Source organism: Chenopodium album, chromosome 9, assembly GCF_948465745.1.
Source record: "Chenopodium album chromosome 9, dcCheAlbu1.1, whole genome shotgun sequence".
Classification (NCBI taxonomy): domain Eukaryota; kingdom Viridiplantae; phylum Streptophyta; class Magnoliopsida; order Caryophyllales; family Amaranthaceae; genus Chenopodium; species Chenopodium album.
In genome coordinates, this window is record NC_137842.1 from 65,766,638 (window position 1) to 65,787,155 (window position 20,518).

Genomic DNA, 20,518 nt, shown 5'->3' on the forward strand with positions numbered 1-20,518 from the left:
TTATAAATCTTAAACCACGCACGAACGCATGAACGCCAAGTATCACCCCCTTTCAAAATAGTTCAATTGATAATTTAATATATGAAACGAACGATTTTCAATTTCTTCAATCTCCATACTTAATACTTTCAATGAGTATACCTCATTGTTGTGATGTTCAAAAACATTTTCTCCCTATTTGGGCTAATGCCATACATTTTTTTTCATAAGAAAAAATGTTACTTATTGAAAATAAAGTTATTGTAATTTAGTTTACTTTATACATTTTTGTATATTACACGGGGTCAAAAAGGTTAGTTAATGATCAAAGATAAAGTTAAACTATACAAGATCAAATATTTTTGTAAATGTTGACTCCTCTGTTTTTCAAAGTTAAAATAACATAGTAGAAAATAAATTGAGTACATGCTTTTTTGATATTTATTGAATGTTAATTACGGAATCTAATATCAAGCAGACGTAATTTTCTCCATTATTATAAGTTTAGAACATAAATACACACAAGAACATCGATCACTCTTTTGATCCTACTATGGTTGTTCAGCTTGTTCTCATTCTTAATAATTGTACTACTACACAAACTTCCTCATAGGCAGAGTAATTAACTTGATTCAATTCGACATCGATCAATCTTTTGATCCTACATTGAGAAAATGAACAAATAAGGTCAGTACTCATATAATTTCAGATCAATCAGATGAAAATCTCAAAGATATGTGTAGTTGAATGATTACCCATTAGAATGAACCTCCTTTGTCGTAAACGAGTTCCAAGGAACTTGCTCCTTATTGATGATAGCTTTGCAACAACATCGCTCATTTCCAACCTTTCTCGCGGCACTTCAGCTGAGCAAGAGAGTGCTACTCCAAATATCGAAGTCAAGGCCTCCAACATTACTCTACTACTCGTATCATTAGTCTCCTCTTGATCTATATCTTGAAAAAGAGCGCGATCTAGAATTGAGTTCATCTGTTCCGGCAAAGCTTCTTTCACAAAGTGATGCAGGCTCAGCCCACCTTCGAACATTTGATCAGTAGGCCTCTTACCTGTAAACATCTCAAGTAAAAGGATCCCGAAACTATAGACATCGCCGCTAGTAGACACCTCGTTTCCCAAACCATACTCTGCAGTTATGACAAAAATATGAAATTGATGTGAATAAAAAAGTTTGGTACATACCCTCCATTCAAACAATACTAGCTAGTAATTAACAAAACCGATACTATTTTAGAAAATGTAACAAATATTTCGAACATGAGATATTATAGTGACTATTATAGTTACCTGGAGGAGTGTAGCCGATAGTTCCTCTTACACCAATAGAGCTGGACTGATTTACATGAGAGTTGATGATGTCTTGTAGGAGAAACTTGGCTAGCCCAAAGTCACTAACACGCGCAACCATTTCACCGTCAAGGAGAACATTGCTTGGCTTAAGGTCACAATGAACTATGGAAGCACCACAATGATGGTGAAGATAATCCAAAGCAAATGCAACATCGATCACAATGTCAAGCCTTTGGCGAAAATTCATATTCCTTGAGCCATTACTTGTGCCTTCGACACTAATGATTGCTTCCGATGGATGCAACCAATCATCCAAGCTCCCATTTCCCATGTACTCATAAACCAAAGCCTTGAAATCTCTTCCTTGATAATCGATACTTGAACAAGCTGTTATCACCTTAACTAGATTTCGATGCCTAATGCTTCTGAGGGCCTCACATTCAGCCATGAAACTCTTCAACGCACCACGATACTCTAGACTAAACACCTTGATGGCAACAGTTGGTCCGTTATCATCGAGAACTCCCTTGTAAACAACCCCAAATGTACCACTGCCAATTAAATTGTTTGAAGAGAACTCATTTGTGGCTTTTAGAAGAGTTTGGTAAGACAAATTAGGAAAATTTTCGGAAACTTCAGAAGCTAAAATTTCCTTATTAGAGTTCCTACTCTTTCTTTTCTTGAATATATATAATGATACAAGTAAAGCCACAAACAAAATAACCCCACAAACCCCAGAAACAATTGCTGCTTTTAATTTCTTCTTATGCTTCTTCGGCTTTCTTTTCTGAGTGTCGCGGCTAAAATCATTGCAATGAGGCAATTTTAACTCAGAAATTCCTCCACAAAGCATATTGTTTCCATCTAGTACAACACTACTCGCGTTGCTAAAGATTCCACCAATTGGTACTTCACCTTGAAGACTATTATGAGATAAATCGAGGCCCTCTAGCAATTGGAACCTCGATAAATACTTAGGGATTTCGCCAGATAAATTGTTGTGTGACAAATCTAACCAATAGAGACCTTTTAACGTCTCCAATGTAAAAGGAATGGTGCCATAGAAATTGTTGTCGCGCATGTAGAGGTACTCTAACGACACACAACTATCAAGAGAGCTTGGTATTCGACCTGATAACATGTTACGCGACACATCAAGGGCACCAAGACTATTTAGTTGGCCGACTTCTTCAGGGAGGGATCCGATAAGGTGGTTTCCGGATAAATTGAGCACCAAGGACAAGGCGGGGAGACTAAAAAGTTGTAACGGTATCCTGCCACTAAGATGGTTATTAGAAATATCCAATCCTGTTAGCAGACTACAATTTCTAAGAGATGATGGTATTTCTCCTACAAGACTATTCTCGGAAAAGCCGAAAATAGACAATTTTGTTAAGTTTCCGATTGAAGGTGGAATAACTCCGGACAAATTGTTATTTCGTAGAAGTAAAAAGTAGAGGTATTGAAGCTTCCCTATGCTATGGGGAATGACCCCCGAAAGTGCATTTTGATCAGCAGCAAAATATTGCAATTTTGCTACGTTTTCAATACAATTTGGTATTTCTCCAATTAGGTGGTTTTGGCTTAGTATTATATAGGTAAGTGATGAGAAATTACAAATGATTTTAGGAAAAACTCCCGCGAAATTATTTTGACTTATGTCTAACGCTTGTAAATTGGTAGCATTGGCCAAGGAAGATACAAATTTCAAATCATCAACATGGCCGTACCCAAGTGAGTTAGTATAAAGGCCAAGGCGAGTAAGCTTTACTAGCTTGTGCAAACAAGGAACTTGGCCTCGAAGATTGTTCTCACCTAATTGGAGAACTTCTAGATTTGAGGAATTGGATATCGAAGCTGGAATTTGTCCAACAAATCGATTATTTGATATTGAAAACAGCTGAAGATGTGGCAACACGTTGCCAAAATCTAGAGGAAGGCTTCCTATCAAGTCGTTATGACTTAAATCTAAAAGTGTCAATAGTGAAAGGTTAAAGATCAAGTGTGGAACAACTCCAAAAAACTTATTGTTTTGTAATTGTACAACGGCAAGTTTTTTTAGTTTTACTAGACCAAATGGGATCCTTCCGAACAAGTTGTTTTGAGCAATCGAGAGTGACGAAAGGGATGATAAGTTCCCGAGAGATGAAGGAATGTTGCCTGTTAATTTGTTACTTGACAAGTAAAGATATTGCAAATGTGATAGGGAACCAAGTGTAGGAGGGATTTCTCCCACCAACATATTAGTATCGAGGCTAATATCGATAAGTCGATAGCAACTTGATATGTTCGATGGAATTTCCCCTCCAATGGAATTATTATACAGCCATAAAAATTGCAACCTTTGCAAATGACTAATTTCTCGCGGTATTGTTCCTTCAAAAGTATTGTTTTGAAGGTACAACTCCCTTAAGAAGCTCAAATTACCAAGATGAGGAGAGAGGATACCTGTGAGTTGTAATGAATGCAAGTCAAGTTTCACGACTCGTTCGTGCCTTCGACCACAGGTTACCCCGTACCACTCACAAAAGTGGCGGGTGTCATTCCATGAACTCATGACACCAAGAGGGTCATTTGTTATTTTGGATTTGATTTCGAGCAACGCTAGCCGGTCTGTGTCGTTGCCCATCTGGGCTATCGAGAGCAGAGGGCAGCAAAACATACAAATAGAGAAAAAGATCCAAGAAAAGAAAGAGCACGAGCTCGACATGTTTAATAATATAGAGATAGATAAGACCTATCAATAATAATAGAGATGCAATATATAGTGAAAGACCTGAAAATTCATAGAATAATAAGTCAATCGAATGACTGGAATATTACTAGTAATAGTTGTGAGCATATTGTAGGGACGTATATGTGCAAAATGTGGAGGACAGACATTAGGAGTTTAGGACAGCCTCTATGTAGTACATTTTTGACTTTTATTTTGGACACATGCTTTTTATTTTATTTTTTTATATATATAAAGATTTTTTACAATTTTTGGCTCGAACCCTCAACCTCTAATAAGACATATGACTAATTAACCATCTAAGGCAATATCAACTATGTTATTTGTATGGACAACAATTCATACAAGTACAAACCACAAGGTTTAATTAAAAAATAAAATAAAATAAAATAAAATAAAAAATACTTTGAAAGAATAACTCAATTTTGGTTTCACGGTGACAATTGCAGTTTTAAAAAAGCCTTTTTAAAAAATTACCGATTGTACGTCTACAACAATAGCAACCCGGGGCAACGCCCGGGATCACTCACTGGTTATTCATTATATAGCAATTGAATATAGAGACCATTATAATTGATAGTGAAGGGTGCCATCAATTAGTGCCATCAATTATGGACCACAGTTTAGTCACCACTACTAGTGCTTGTGACTTTGTGAGCGATCACTAGGAGGTTGTGGGCAATAGCCTGGAAAATGTGGGTGTATAAGCCAAATACATCGAAATTTTTTCCACGAAATCTAGCTTCGATTCTTACTCTGCTCAATAGTCAATCGCTAATAATTGACTACAACATGTACATGTCGGGTACTAGTTACCTTCGTTAGTAAGTCTAAAATATGGTACAAGTACAACCCTGTACGGAGCACATAATTTAGATTGAAGATTAAATCTTGAATACATCACATATACTTTGTGGCTTTTGTGCATCCCCTGATCTTCTTGTATTTCATAATTCTCTTATCATTTTCTCTAAATTAGTTCTTTAAGTGAACATACACTATTATTCTCCTGCAGAAATTTGTGCATCATAATAGAACAGCTTTGCAGCAGTTTATATCGCTTCTCATGCTTGTTTATACACCAGTTATTGCTAAATCGTACCTGCAAGCTTCAATTAATTCAAGAGATATACATCAAAACTCAAACATTCTCAACTCATACAATTAGATGCTGTATTAGGATAATTGTAAATTTGATGCTAAATAAAAAGAAACAAAAATGGCAACCTTATTAAACCTGATCTTGCTGACTCTTGAATCTTTGCAAAACCAATAATAGTCATACACACAAGAAATTACATACAGTTATATAATAATACAATTAATACGTTTCTGAAATCAATCAGCAGTAACAAATCCAAGCTTTTAAGGGATACTTCGTATATAATAAAGGCACAAGGGATCCTCATAACCTTGATGATCACTACAACACTGCTTACTGATCAAAAGAGCTAAGCAGCTTTGCAGAACATCAATCACCGCGTCCACCTGCAGCCAGAAGGAACTAATTTACATCTGATAGGATCTTAAATAGCACGGTGTAATAAAGGGAAAATCAAACTTAGATTTTACTTAAAAAACTCATCAGAAAATGAGATATACAGCAGTAGTAGAATCTTTACCTGCAAGGATTCTTCGCCTTTGTTGACGACGAGTTCCAATCAGCTTGTTTTTAATAGATGATAGCTTAGCAGAAACATCACTCATGGACAATCTATCATGTGGAAGCTCCGCAGAGCAAGAAACTGCTATGCCAAGAATTAACACAATAGACTCCAACATTGCCCTGCTACCTGTCTCTTCTCCAACTATGTCTAAAAGAACAGGATTATCTAAAATTTCGGTCACCCCTTCAGGAAGAGCTGCTTTCACAAAGTTATGGAGGTTCATACCCCCTCTAAACATTTCATTAGTAGGCCTCTTTCCAGTGAATAGTTCCAGTAACAGAATCCCAAAACTATACACATCGCCATAAGTAGATGCCTCATTTCCCAAACCATATTCTGCGTTAAATCATACCACAAATGTTATATAACCAGGAATATTATTGAATAAGGTGAAAATAACAAAATTAAAGCTTAATGAAGTTATGATCATAGATCAACTGTATAAAAAATGCTACGGATGTGAGTAGCTCATTACCTGGAGGAGCATAGCCAATAGTTCCCCTGAAACCAATAGAGTTGGACTGATTTGCAGAGCTACTAACATCTTCTGAAAGAAATTTAGCCAAACCAAAGTCACCAAGATGTGCGACCATCTCATTATCAAGGAGAACGTTGCTTGGTTTGAGGTCACAATGAACTATAGATGCCCCACAACTATGATGAAGATACTCTAAAGCAAATGCAACATCAACAGCAATATCAAGTCTGTGGCGGAAATTCAAGGTCCTCGGTGCATCTTGAAGCCCACTTATTGTTCTAGATGGATGCAACCAATCATCTAAACTCCCATTCACCATGTACGCGTAAACTAAAGCCTTAAAATCATTTCCTTGATAATCAACACTTGAACAAGCTGATATCACCTTCACAAGATTCCGATGTCTAATGTTTCGAAGGACTTCACATTCTGCCATGAAACTCTTGCAACCACCATGATGCTCGAGTTTGAATACCTTGATTGCAGCTGTTGATATATTCTCATCGAAATTTCCCTTATACACAAACCCAAATGTACCACTGCCAATCAAATTTTCCTCAGAGAACCCATTTGTGGCTTTAAGAAGGGTTTGGTAAGACAAATTTGGAAGGTTTTCCAAATCACTAGAAATTTTGGTCGTCTTAGTTCCCCTTTTGTGCCGGAAGATGTATAACACATATAATGCCACCAGTGCAGTAACTCCGGAAATTGTAGAAAGAATAATCACCGTTAATTTCCTCCACGGTCTTCTTTTCTGGGTATTATTGAAATTGCAGTGGGGCAGCTTTAATTGAGGTATACCTCCACAGAGCCTATTGTTTCCATGTACCGAAAAGGCTGTTACATTGCTGAAGACTCCATCACTAGGTACTGCACCCTCAAGGTTATTGTATGATAGATTAAGTACTTGCAGCTGCAAACTTTTAAGAAAATTTGGAATTTTGCCTGATAATTTATTTCGTGACAAATCCAAAACACGAAGACCCTTTAATGTCACCAATGCATTTGGGATAGCACCTTGAAAATAGTTTCCCTCCATGCCTAGCATGTCTAACGCAATGCAGCTACTAAGGGAGCTTGGTATCTCACCTGAGAGCATGTTTCTAGAAACATTAAGCACCTCAAGATTATTCAATTGCTCAACTTCCTCCGGGAGAGACCCAACTAGGCGGTTGCTAGATAGATCAAGTAGCATAGACAAGGTGGAGAGACTAAAAAGTTGTGAGGGAATTCTCCCACTTAGATTATTATGGGAAAGATCTAATCCTAGCAGTGATCCACAATTTCCAAGAACTGAGGGTATTTCGCCTTCAAGACTATTATTATGAAGGTCAAGAAGAGTCATCATAGTTAAATTTCCAATTGAGGGTGGTATGACCCCTGAGAATTGGTTATCATTTAAACGTAACTCATGGAGTCCTTCAATCTTCCCTATATCTTGGGGTATAACCCCAGAGAGTAAATTGGCATGAACTCCAAGTATTTGTAATTTAGTCAAGTTTTCTATACATGTTGGAACCTCTCCAGTTATATCATTAAAGTAAAATGTCAGTACTGTAAGCATGGAGAAATTGCAGATAGTTCTAGGGATAATTCCTCCGAAATTATTTAGACTTATCTCAAACCGTTGTAGCATGGTGGCATTGGCCAAGGAAGAAACAAAGTTCAAATCAGAAGCTTGACCCTTCCCAAGATAGTTATTGTTAAGGTTAAGGGCTTTTAGCTTTTCTAACTTATGAAGGGAAGGAACTTGTCCCTGAAAATTATTCGATGATAATATGAGAGATTCTAGAAAAGAGGAATTGGATATCGAAGATGGGATGTATCCAGTAAACTGGTTCATTGCTACTGAGAATTGTTGAAGATACGGAAGAGTGTTTCCTAAATCGGAAGGAAGGTTCCCTTCCAAATTATTGACTCCTAAATCTAGAACTTCCATTAATGAGAGGTTAAAAATTGAGGGTGGAACCTTTCCGGACAACTTATTATCGACTAATGACAATTTGATTAATTTTTTAAGGTTGCCTAGGCTAAGAGGAATGCTTCCATGCAAGTTGTTTCTGGCAAAGTTTAGCACAGTTAGGGAGGATAAGTTCCCAAGGGATGAAGGGATAGTGCCTCTTAAGTGGTTTTGTGATAAGTAAAGAAATTGCAAATGTGACAAGAATCCAAGCTCATGCGGGATTTCTCCCACCAACTTGTTATTGAACAAGTCTAGCTTTACAAGGCTAGAGCATCCTGATATATTCGACGGAATTTCCCCTCCGATATAATTATTATATAGCCAGAGAGTCTGTAGCCTATGCAAACGACCAATTTCAGGCGGGATTGTGCCTTCGAAACTGTTATTTTGCAGCTGCAGAACTCTCAAAAAGCTTAAATTTCCTATAAAGGGAGAGATAGTACCTGAAAGCTTGGAGGATTGCAGGTCTAATGCCATCACTCTTTCATCCCTACGACCACAAGTAACGCCATGCCACGAACAAAAGTGGACCGTGTCATTCCATGACCTCATCACACCCAAAGGGTCATCAGTTGTTTTGGCTTTGATTTTTAGCAATGCTGTACGGTCCGTCTCACCATTCACAGCAGTAGAGGATTGGAAACAGTAAAACAGTGTAGTGACCAAAATAAACAAGTGATATGAGGAGTATAACATCTCTAAATTTTGGGGGAAATGGAAAATTAGTATCTTATTTAAAAGGGAAATCAAAGTCAAATAGCAATATAAAATCAAGAAGAGTGAAGTGCTTAAATAAGTATGTAGTGAATAATGTGGCCGAAAGTCTTGTGATTGGACATGAATTAATAAGTCCAAACAAAAAAAAAAGGATGGCTAAGCAAGTTGTGACTGGCCCAACTAGTGCCCAAAGTTCTAAGTAAATATTTCGTATTGATTTTAGAATAATAAATTAATATGTCCGAGCTGGTGATGTCCCAACAGCTACTTCTAATTATGTAATTAACAATTAATCTATGCATCCTTGCTTTCAAAAAATAAAATAAAATTAATATGTTCAATTTTTGCATTGAATACTCAAAATTAGTTGAGAAACCAGTCCTCATTAATTCATTGGAAGACAATGGGAGATAGTGAGATAATATTAATACTATAAGATAATTGACATTATATGTTCATCCTCTATATAAAGAAAATTGATATATTACCTACCAAATAAGAAACAATCTTAATTATTCTAGACATTATAATCAATTATGTATATTATCTACTAGAAGACAAGCAAAGTGACTATGACAACTTGGAGAAAAATAACTACACTTCATAAGATAAATCACATGCCTCTAAGCTAAAACTTAATTCATATCATTTATAGACAAAGAAATCTAACCTTGAATACCAGCAACCAAACAGGTTCTTACTGCAACCATTTGTAGTCAATTCACACAGCGAGTTCATTCTGCATAATTGGTCCTCCACCATTTGGGATCACTATATCTGGTTCTCTGCACGATAACTCATATAATTACACCGGTGCAGATTTTCTATCAGCATAACTCGCCTCAATTGTTCTTGAGAACGTAAACATACAGCCCTTTAGCTTCAAGGAGAAATATTAGTCAGAAAACAGAAAATACGTGCAGAGGATGAGTAAATATTTTCAGCTAATTAATTATTAAATGACCAAAGCAAGTGGATAATCGTCTGTACTCTGCATCACATACAGCTAGTGAATGACAATATCAGAAAAGCTTTTGGAACTAACACTGAAACGTCTTACAAAAAATTTCATGAATTATTGTATCCTGTTGAACTTTGACACTGAATTTCTCATGGAAGTCGTATCATTATAGTATTCTAATGAAACATGAATATATCCTATAAATGCAGCAGCATCAACTCAAGTATATTCACATATGAAACAGAATACTCTGACAAATATTACAGGTTGCAGAATATATAACACGATTTTTTAACTGCAGAAGATGCAACAGTAGTTGATAAAAAAACTTAAAGGAATTTCTACAACTGCTATTGTACTATGGCATTAGAAAGAGTATGCCCATATCAGTACCATGCACTGATATGATCAAGATGCTTTGCTGTGACACAATGTCTAGAGTTCTAGACTAATCTGGCATAAACTAATCAGAAAAGCTTTCTGAATTAACACTGACAGGTATAACAAAGGTATTCGTAAATTATCATATTCTGCATAATATTTAAGGAAAATGCCAACATTCTACAATTGCTACATCATCCATCAGCCATAGTATATCCAATTGTTCATCAAAAAACAAAAAAAGAAAGATAAGATGGCCACACATAGCAACATCATGCTATATATACCATGAAACAATGCAAGTGTGTAGATAATTAAAGCACTGTTTTGCTGAAGATGCAACAACAGTTGTTCTAGCTTGTGGCACTTTCTGCAACAACTTCCCAGCATAGATGTTATGATGGCACGCAAATGGCATAAATTAAGAGTTAAATCCTTTTAAACAAGTGCAACATGGAAACATCATTTCACCATTACAAGAAAATTGAGATTTTATATTCATCTTCTTTCTTACAGTTTAGAAGTACCAAGTATATCACAGCTAAGTTACACTTACAATTATTGCAGACATTGAAAGAAATTATATTCAAAAAATAAACTGGATACACAGAAAAGTGTAACTCTTCTACATAAACATATTCCTTTAGAAACTTAAGAAGTAAACTTGAATCAGTCTTATAGAGAGGTTTTCAATTATCATGCAGTTGGTAGAATGTTACCCACTAGAGTCTCTGCTTTGTCCCAATAGATGAGTTCCGTGCAAGCTTTTCCTGATTGATGATAGCTTTCCAGCAACATCACTCATGTTCATCCTTTCTTGTGGAAGCTCAGCAGAGCAAGAAAGGGCTATTTCAAGTAAGGATATCAAGGCCTCCAATGTCATAGTATTAGTGTTCTCCTCACTTACTATATCTACAAGAGGAGCATGATCTAGAATACCAGTCACCCGCCCAGACAAAGCTTCTTTCACATAATGATGCAGGCTTAGGCCTCTGTTAAACGTGTCACTGGTTGGCCTACGGCCAATAAATATTTCCAATAAAAGGATCCCAAAGCTATAGACATCGCCATATGTAGACACTTCATTTCCCATACCGTACTCTGCATCAATTTGTACCTCAGATGTTGATCATAAGACGTGAAAAGAGATTGTTTAAAATGCTTCTAAAAATAAATGGAAAACATTATAGTAATGCATCTACTACCTCCGTTAAATGTTATGTGCAACTTTGGAATATTTTATATCTCTTAAATAATACCCGAAAGTTGCACATGACATTTAACGGAGGTAGTATATACCATAGAATAGTAATCACAAATAAAAAGGGAGTGGGATGGTCAAATGGGTGAGGGGTTAGGGAGCCAGTTAGGTACCTGGAGGAGTGTAGCCAATAGTTCCTCTTACTCCAAAAGAGCTGAACTCACTCACAAAAGAGTTACTAATGTCTTTTGATAGGAATTTGGCCAATCCAAAGTCACCAACATGTGCAACCATTTCTTCATCAAGGAGAACATTGCTTGGCTTGAGGTCACAATGAACAATAGGTGTACCATAACGATGATGAAGATACTCCAAAGCAAAAGCAACATCAATTGCTATATCTAATCTTTGATGAAGATTTAACTTCCTTAACCCAACATTTGTGTCCTGGGCCCTGCTAATTGCCTCTACTGGATACAACCAATCATCCAAACTCCCATTTACCATGTACTCGTAAACTAAAGCCTTAAAATCATTTCCCTGATAATCAATACTTGAACATACTGTCATCACCTTAACAAGATTCCGGTGTCTGATGTTCCGCAAGATACAGCATTCAGCCATGAAACTTTTGGAAACACCATGGTTCTCCAGGTTAAATACCTTAACAGCAACAGTAATTTCACTGCCTTCATGATCTAGCACTCCCTTGTATACAACCCCAGAAATTCCACTGCCAATGATGTTTTCAGAAGAGAACCCATTTGTAGCTTTTAGAAGGGTTTGGTAAGAGAATTCAGGAAATGAACTTTCTGAATCACGGGAAGCTTTGGGTTCCTTCCTTCTGTAGCAAAAGACAAACCCAAATACAAAGCCCACCAGAAAAATAATTCCAAAAATCCCTGATACAATTGCAATTATTAATCTGAATCTGTGGCTCCGTCTACCTTCCTGAATGTTTTTGAAATTGCATTTAGGAAGCTTTAATTTAGGTATACCTCCACAAAGGCCAGTATTTCCAGACACTGAAACACCAGATTTATTGTTGAAGACTCCACCAGTGGGTACTCGTCCCTCAAGGTTATTAAAAGACAAATTTAGTACCTGCAATGGAAGGCTTACCAAAAATTCTGGAACTTGACCAGACAAATTGTTCCTTGACATATCTAACTCATGAAGACCCTTTAAGGTTTCTAAAGTTTGCGGAATGGCACCTTGGAAAAAGTTCCCCTCCAAGTGTAAGGAATCTAAAAGTATACAAGCACTAAAACTGCTTGGTAGTTCCCCCTCGAGCCTGTTTTCAGCAACATCAAAGTTCTCCAGATTGATTAACTTTCCAACTTCCTCCGGAAGAACTCCAGTTAAGTGGTTATAAGACAGAAAGAGTCCGGTGGACAAAGAGGAGAGACTAAAAATTTGTGATGGTATACTGCCATTTAGATTGTTTTGAGAAAGATCCAATCCTATCAGGCTCCTACAATTTCCTAAACTTAAGGGAATTTGACCTTCAAGATTGTTTTGAGCAAGTTGAAGAACATTCAACTTGGTTAAGTTCCCAATTGCAGATGGTATGTACCCTGACAAATGGTTTTCAGTTAAATCTAATTCAACTATACTTTGGAGCTTCCCTATTTCCTGCGGAATAACACCAGAGAGCTGATTTCTAAAAGCACCAATGTACTGCAAATCTGCTAGGTTTTCTATGCAATTTGGAATCTGTCCAGCTATGTTATTTAGCTGAAATCCTAAAAATGAAAGCTTTGTAAAATTGCAAATAGCTCTAGGAAATTTTCCTGCAAAATTGTTTTTACTTATGACAAAGACTTGTAACATGGTGGCATTGATCAAAGAAGACATAAAGTTCAAATCATCAGCTTGGCCCAACCCAAGGAAATTATTGCCTATGTTAACACGAGTAAGCTTTCCCAAATTGTGCAAAGACGGGACTGTACCTAGAAGATTGTTTGAAGGCAATTGAAGATATTCTAGGTTTGTGGAATTAGATATTGATGCAGGTATGGGTCCAGTGAATCTATTTTTTCCTAGAGATAATGCTTGGAGCTGTGGAAGAGTGATGCCTAAATTTGAAGGGAGAATTCCTTCTAGATCATTCTCTCCTAAATCTAGAATTGTCATGGAAGAGAGGTTGAAGATTGAGGATGGGACTGTTTCAGACAACTTATTAACGCCTAATGCAAGAACGGATATGTTGGTCAGTTTCCCAAGGCTAACTGGGATCCTCCCAACCAAGTTGTTTCTGGCAGCATATAGCTCAACAAGAGATGATAGGTTCCCAAAAGATGAAGGGATGGTTCCTGTCAAATTGTTCATGGACAAGTCAATATACTGAAGCTGTGTCAAGAAACCAAGCTCGGGTGGAAGTCTTCCAACCAGCCTGTTACTAAAAATGTCCAGCTGAATAAGACTGGAACAACTAGAAATATTTGATGGGATTTCCCCTGCAATGGAATTATTACCAAGCAAAAGATACTGCAACCTACGCAAACGACCAATTTCAGAAGGGATGGTTCCACTTAAAGTATTACTTTGGAGGTTCAACACCCTAAGAAAGCTTAAGTTTCCTATACTAGGAGAAAGAATACCTGTGAGCTTCAACGATTGGAGGTCCAACACCATCACCCTCTGGTGCCTACGACCACAGCTAATCCCATACCAGTTACAAAAGTGGATTGTATCATTCCATGACCTCATAACTCCAACAGGGTCATTGATTTCGGCTTTGATTTCAAGTAAGGCCAGCCGGTCTGACTCATTGTTCCCGGCAATGGCAGAACCAAGGTGGCATAACAAAATGCCAAACATGACTATACATAACACAAAGCGTGATACAAGTGGATTCATGGATTTTAGTGAAGATTTCTAACAGAAGGAGTGTTATGTATGTGCTACTAATAATGCTTTCAATCACAAATAATAGCGAAATCAGAAATCAAAGTCCACTATAAGTAACAATCAAGTTGCTTGCTTAAAACCCAAGCTCTTTAAATACAATCTTTATTATTTGGTCTAAATTATTTGCTGCAATTATCTTCCTTTGAGGACAAAGTTGCTAGTGTGAAATCCAGATTTTTAATAGACGGTCTTATTATTTGGTCTAAATAATTGGCTGCACCTTATCTTATGCTTATGACTAAATGAGCACTAATTAAATCTCTACCCGAAATTTGAGCACATAGAACGAATAATATATAGTTTTTCACGATATACACTCACCCCTAGAATTGATCCTTTCCAGCTAACAAAATCACATTTGACTGGCAACCAATAGAAAACAATTGATGCCAAAATTTCTTGAATCACTACTAAGAAACATAACAATCATTTACTTGTCCTCTACTCATTTATAACACCAACTTTTCGCCTCTTAGGTGAGGGCGTGAGACGGACTTACAATAACTTATTACTCCGTAATAGACTTATAGTTATCGGACTTATTGCAAAAATTAAAAAAAATTACTTTATACAAAATTTTGTCTGTTACCGAAATAATCAAATCTTCTATTTTTTTTAATCCTCGACTAATTTAGGGATTGATAAAATAATGTTTTACACAATTTGCACATTTGAGACCTATCAATTCCTCAGCTAATTAGCAAGCGCTAAATAACAGGGTCAACATACTTAATCTTAATTAAAATGATAATTTGCATGAAACAATTATTTTTGCAGATTATAAAGAGAATTATGAATTCGTCATTTCCAGGGTCAATATACTTAATTTAATGAACAACGAATGCTTAAATTATGCAATTGTATCGAAAAGAATCTAAATTATCATGCCACAAAATTAAATATAAAAAATATCACCGAAAAATCGAAGAATTGCATTATTAAATTTTAACAATTTAGTGAAAATAGATAGATTGATGCATGTAATGAAACAGAGTAGTGAGATATGAGAACTAACCAAGGATGAAATTTGTTGTTACAATGGTGTAACAATTCAGATGGCGGAGGTGCTCTAATGGCGGCGCGTTTCCCACGCGCCGTCGTCGGCTTGCGGAAGTCAGCCATTTGCAGACGCAGTGAGCTTAGGGAGATGAAAGTTATGTCGGTTCGTGTGGTGTGGACCGTTGGGGGCTTAAGAGAACATAATTAGTAAATTAGGCCCTTGGGTTTGGAATCATATGACCATATGGGCAGCATAAGGTGGCCCGTGTTAGCGGATTAGTGTCTACATAGTCTTACTAAAGTTTAGAATGTCAAATTAAGGGTGCAGTTCGAGTTTGAATTGGCTATAAGGTTATGACATGTCATGTCAAAAATCATGTGATGTTTGGTCAATATGATTATTTGGTGTAGATTTATATGTTGTACGGGTACCTAAATGTGGCCTGCATTAGCCAATTAGTGCTTATAGAGTCTTGCTAGAGTTAATAACTGTCAAATCAAGGGTGTTGTTCAAGTTCGAATTGGCTATGAACAGGTCAGGTCATGTTAGGTCAAAAATAAGGTGATGTTTGCTCAATATGTTCATTTGGTGTAGATTGATATCACCATATGGACAGCTTAATGTTGCCCGCATTAGCCGATTAGTGCCTATAGAGTCTTGCTAGAGTTTAGAGCTGTCAAATCAAGTGTGTGGTTCGAGTTTGAATTGACTATAAACAGGTGATAATGTGTCAAATATTGGGTGATGTTTGGTCAATATGTTCATTTAATTTGGGTTGAATTGGACAGGGATTATGAATTCGATTGAAGCATTTAGTCATATGCAATTTGCAAATATAGCTTAGGCTTTGTCACGAATCAACTCATCATTCGAAAATCAACTTGTCATGTTTCCTAGAATAAGTAATCTTTCAACATATGAAAATTTATTTTTGTGAATTTCACACAAGAACAACATTTAAAATAAATAAATAAATACCCTATAAGTCTATCACTGTTACTGTAAGAAAATGACAATATATTTTTCTTTCAGTTACAATAGAGGTCTTACATCACCTATTGAATAAACTACCACTTCAACATAACAAAACAAACCAAACAAACAGGATACCAACTAGAGAACTAGAAAAAACAAGTCTTAATTTCTAAGTCACATTTTTCACAATAGCAGGAAGTGATGAGAATTGTACCCCATTTAGAAAGTATCATATGCTATTTGAGCTAAAACATCAGTAAAAGAAAAATAGGAACGCAGAAAATTAAGTTCTGCATGACTGCTTCTTTGCTCCTCTGATCGCAAGTTCGTTCATTTCAGTGTCCACTGCTGTCTAAACTTAATCCCTTCAATGTATGTCTTCATTACTAGCTTTGTATTCTGGAAATATAAAGTGCATATTTTTAGGACTCTTACTCTCATTACTAGAATACTTTCAAAAAGACTTCTATTAAAATGAAGTTTCTGTCTGAAAGATTTTTGTCTGCACCACAGACTTGTCCAACTTGGTACAGCATCATATTTATGTACCTGCAGCCTAATCAGGATAATAAAATTAAGTTCAGAGTTATCTATATAGTAAAAAAAAAATTATCATGAAATTATACTACTAGTAAAAAGTAAATAGAATCTCATCTAAAATAGTGGTAGTTCTTTATAGTTAATTAATAACATTGAAAACAGAAGTATGATTAGAAATTTTACCAGCTAGTTATCTCCTTTGTAAGAGTTTGCCCTTGATTGATGATAGTTTTGTAGCAACATCACTCATATTCAACCTTTCTCGAGGGAGCTCAGTAGAGCAAGAAAGTGCGGTCCTAAGTACAGAAATCAAGGCATTCAATATCATAGTGCTATTGTTCTCTTCTACAGCTATTTCTTCAAGAAGTGCATTATCTAATATTTCAGAAACCTTGTCAGGCAATGCTGCTTCCACAAAGTGACGGAGGCTCAAGCCGTCATTGAACATGTCATCAGTTGGCCTCTTTCCTGTAAACATTTCAAGTAAAAGGATCCCAAAACTGTAGACATCGCCATATATAGACACCTCATTACCCGAGCCATATTCTGCAAATCAAAACTCCAATGTTATCAAATTTCAAATGTGGGAGGAAAATTCACATGTTATAAGGTGCAGGATAACAGTTACAGTTCAGTTAGTTAGTTACCTGGAGGAGCATAACCAATAGTTCCCCTTAGTCCAACTGAACTAGACTGCTGAGAGTTGTTAATGTCTTCTAAGACCAGGAACTTGGCTAGCCCAAAATCACTAACATGTGCAACCAAATCACTATCAAGGAGAACATTACTCGGCTTGAGGTCACAGTGAACCACAGATGGAACACAACTGTGATGAAGATACTCCAAGGCAAAAGCAACATCAACTGCTACATCAAGTCGTTGGCAAAGATTTAAGCTTTTTGGTGTATGATTCGCGTCCTGAATTCTATTGGTTGCTTGTGTTGGATGCAACCAATCATCCAGACTTCCATTTATCATGTACTCATAAACTAAAGCTTTAAAATCATTTCCTTGATAATCAACACTTGAACAAGCAGTTACAATCTTAATGAGATTTCGATGTCTGATGCTTCGTAGGACCTCACATTCAGCCATGAAGCTTTTAAAAGCACCAGCATGCTCAAGTTTGAATACTTTGACAGCAACTATTTTTCCATCTTGATCATTGAGGATTCCCTTGTATACAACTCCAAAGGAACCATAACCAAGCAAATTGTTAGAAGAAAACCCATCTGTAGCTTTTAAAAGGAATTGATAAGACATATTCGGAAAATCTTCCAAATCATCTGAAGTTGCGAGTTCCTTGGTTTTTTTTCTATAACAGCATATATAAATTGATACAGATACCACCAGAAAAATAGCTCCAAGAACCCCCAAGAGAATTGGCAGAATTAACCTCAGCCTATGGCTTGATCTTCTTGTCTTGGACTTCACAAAATTGCATCTAGGCAGCTTTAGCTTAGCTATGCCACCACACAGCCTATTGTTTCCAGTTACGAAAACAGCAGATATATTACTGAAGACACCACTGGTGGGAACTTCACCTTTAAGCATAACATTGTCCGATAGATTCAGCATTTGCAATGGGAGGCTCACCAGAAACTTTGGGATTTCACCTGATAAATTGTTCTGCGACAAATCAAGAATACGGAGACCCTTCAATGTCTGCAAAGCAGTAGGAATACCGCCTTGGAATAAGTTTCCTCCCATGTATAGGATTTCTAATGCAATGCAACCACTTAGACTGCTTGGAATTTCACCTGATAGCATGTTTCCAGATATATCAAGAGCCACCAGATTGTTTAGTTGCCCAATTTCTTCAGGGAGAGATCCAGTAAGGCGGTTACTAGATAGATCAAGTGCAATAGATAAGGTGGAGAGACTAAGAATTGATGAGGGTATCCTGCCACTAAGATTATTTTGTGAAAGAGCTAATCCTAGAAGATTTCTGCAATTTCCTAGAGCTAAGGGTATGTGTCCTTGAAGATTGTTTTGAGACAGTTGAAGAACAGTTATCTTGGTTAAGTTTCCAATTGAGGAGGGTATATCCCCAGATAATTGGTTGATACTCAAGTCTAGTTCATTCAGATTTTGAAGTTTTCCGATACCCTGTGGAATGACCCCGGAAAGTTGGTTCCCCCAACCGTTAAATATCTGCAACTCTACAAGACTTTCTATGCATGTTGGAATTTTCCCATCTATCCTGTTGCTCTCAAATTTCAAAAATGTAAGCGTTGAGAAATTACAAATGATTTTTGGTAGTATTCCTTTGAAATTATTTGGACCAATATCCAACCATTGTAACATGGTGGCATTGGTCAAGGAAGAAACAAAGTCTAAATCAGTAGCTTCGCCACTGCCTAGGGAGTTATCACCTATGACAAGGTCAGTAAGCCAATGTAACTTTTGTAAAGAAGGAACTGGTCCTTGAAGATAGTTCTCGGACATTTGGAGAACTCCGATATTAGAAGAATTAGAGATTGAAGCAGGGATGAGTCCAGTGAATTGGTTCCCAGCTATGGATAAGAACTGGAGATAAGGAAGAGTGTTGCCTGAATCCGAAGGAAGGTGTCCCTCTAAGTCATTACTACCTAAATCTAATTTTGTCAGGAATGAAAGGTTAAAAATCGACAAAGGGACTATTCCAGACAGCATGTTGGAACCTAATGCTAAAATGGTGAGATTTTTCAAATTTCCTAGGCCGTCTGGGATCTTCTCAACCAAGTTGTTTCCACCCAGATGGAGCATACTAAGAGATGATAAGTTTCCTAGAGAGGAAGGAATGGTACCTGTCAAGTTGTTTGTGGATAAGTCAAGGCGAAGTAGATGTAACAAGAAACCAAACCCGGGAGGGATCCTTCCCACCAACTTGTTGCGGCTAGCTCCCAGCTCAATAAGGCTAGAACAACGCGATATATTGGAAGGAATTTCCCCTGCAATGGAATTGTTAGTGAGCAAGAGAGACTGCAAGTTGTGTAAACGACCAACCTCAGGAGGAATTGTGCCGCCAAAACTGTTATTCTGAAGGTTCAACACTTTGAGGAAACTTAGATTTCCTACATAAGGAGAGAGTGAGCCTCTGAGCTTCAAAGAGTGCAGGTCCAATCCCACCACTCTCTTGTTCTGATAACCACATGTAACTCCATGCCACTCACAAAAATGGAGGCTGTTATTCCATGAGTTCATCACGCTGAAAGGATCATCTGTTATCTTATCTTTGACTTCAAGCAGTGCTAATCTGTCTGTTTCAATATTCGCCGCACTGAGAAACTGAAGAAAACAAAACAAAGCAGTAGCACAGGAAATCAAGCGATACATGGATGAGTTATGTTTTAGAATTAGAATTTTTCTAGAGATAAAGACAGTAGGTGTGATACAAATGGAGCTGGAAGGTCAGAAACTGCTTACTTCTTATTTACTAAGTTTTGCAATAAAAAATAATTCATCCAAATTGCAATAATAAAAACATTTCTTTTAAGAATCTTCCCATGCTGCTCAAAAAGGCATGATTTTTATTATTTCAGGCAAGTATGAGATATTTGACCACGACCAAAATGCTGGAATTCAACCACCAGAAAGTTCACCAACCACTGCAACTGAGCACTTTGGTTTATACATATACTGTATTAGAAACCAGACAACAGCATATTTAAGGAGATCATTCATCAATGACGTTTGAATGCGATACCAAATTTAAGATA

The 20,518-nt window shown here is 36.8% G+C and overlaps 4 protein-coding genes across 4 annotated transcripts; all 4 read right to left on the bottom strand.

Moving 5' to 3' along the window:
- Positions 1-360: 360 nt before the first annotated feature.
- Positions 361-4,041, bottom strand: LOC145560212 (LRR receptor-like serine/threonine-protein kinase EFR). The gene is made up of 3 exons (XM_081621468.1): positions 1,285-4,041; positions 735-1,124; positions 361-640 (listed from the first exon to the last, which is right to left on the bottom strand). The coding sequence occupies exons 1-3, from the start codon at positions 3,995-3,997 to the stop codon at positions 627-629; spliced, it is 3,117 nt and encodes a 1,038-aa protein (XP_081477594.1). The 5' UTR covers positions 3,998-4,041; the 3' UTR covers positions 361-626.
- A 592-nt stretch (positions 4,042-4,633) lies between these two features.
- Positions 4,634-8,839, bottom strand: LOC145560213 (uncharacterized). Its single transcript, XM_081621469.1, has 3 exons — positions 6,164-8,839; positions 5,644-6,024; positions 4,634-5,509 (listed from the first exon to the last, which is right to left on the bottom strand). The coding sequence occupies exons 1-3, from the start codon at positions 8,823-8,825 to the stop codon at positions 5,493-5,495; spliced, it is 3,060 nt and encodes a 1,019-aa protein (XP_081477595.1). The 5' UTR covers positions 8,826-8,839; the 3' UTR covers positions 4,634-5,492.
- A 1,796-nt stretch (positions 8,840-10,635) lies between these two features.
- On the bottom strand, positions 10,636-15,475 carry LOC145560214 (uncharacterized). Its single transcript, XM_081621470.1, has 2 exons — positions 11,563-15,475; positions 10,636-11,289 (listed from the first exon to the last, which is right to left on the bottom strand). The coding sequence occupies exons 1-2, from the start codon at positions 14,249-14,251 to the stop codon at positions 10,904-10,906; spliced, it is 3,075 nt and encodes a 1,024-aa protein (XP_081477596.1). The 5' UTR covers positions 14,252-15,475; the 3' UTR covers positions 10,636-10,903.
- A 741-nt stretch (positions 15,476-16,216) lies between these two features.
- LOC145558819 (uncharacterized) lies at positions 16,217-20,397 on the bottom strand. Its single transcript, XM_081620160.1, has 3 exons — positions 17,465-20,397; positions 17,001-17,363; positions 16,217-16,833 (listed from the first exon to the last, which is right to left on the bottom strand). Exons 1-2 carry the CDS (start codon positions 20,133-20,135, stop codon positions 17,008-17,010), a joined length of 3,027 nt encoding a protein of 1,008 aa, XP_081476286.1. The 5' UTR covers positions 20,136-20,397; the 3' UTR covers positions 16,217-16,833; positions 17,001-17,007.
- Positions 20,398-20,518: the final 121 nt, after the last annotated feature.

Bases quoted from the DNA above. Each gene is read 5' to 3' on its own strand.
- LOC145558819 (XM_081620160.1), bottom strand. From the start codon at position 20,135: ATGTATCGCTTGATTTCCTGTGCTACTGCTTTGTTTTGTTTTCTTCAG. The intron at 17,364-17,464 runs GTAACTAACTAA...TTTGATTTGCAG, and splicing joins TATTGGTTATGCTCCTCCAG to AATATGGCTCGGGTAATGAG.
- LOC145560212 (XM_081621468.1), bottom strand. From the start codon at position 3,997: ATGTCGAGCTCGTGCTCTTTCTTTTCTTGGATCTTTTTCTCTATTTGT. The intron at 1,125-1,284 runs GTAACTATAATA...TCATAACTGCAG, and splicing joins TATCGGCTACACTCCTCCAG to AGTATGGTTTGGGAAACGAG.
- LOC145560213 (XM_081621469.1), bottom strand. From the start codon at position 8,825: ATGTTATACTCCTCATATCACTTGTTTATTTTGGTCACTACACTGTTT. The intron at 6,025-6,163 runs GTAATGAGCTAC...GATTTAACGCAG, and splicing joins TATTGGCTATGCTCCTCCAG to AATATGGTTTGGGAAATGAG.
- LOC145560214 (XM_081621470.1), bottom strand. From the start codon at position 14,251: ATGAATCCACTTGTATCACGCTTTGTGTTATGTATAGTCATGTTTGGC. The intron at 11,290-11,562 runs GTACCTAACTGG...AAATTGATGCAG, and splicing joins TATTGGCTACACTCCTCCAG to AGTACGGTATGGGAAATGAA.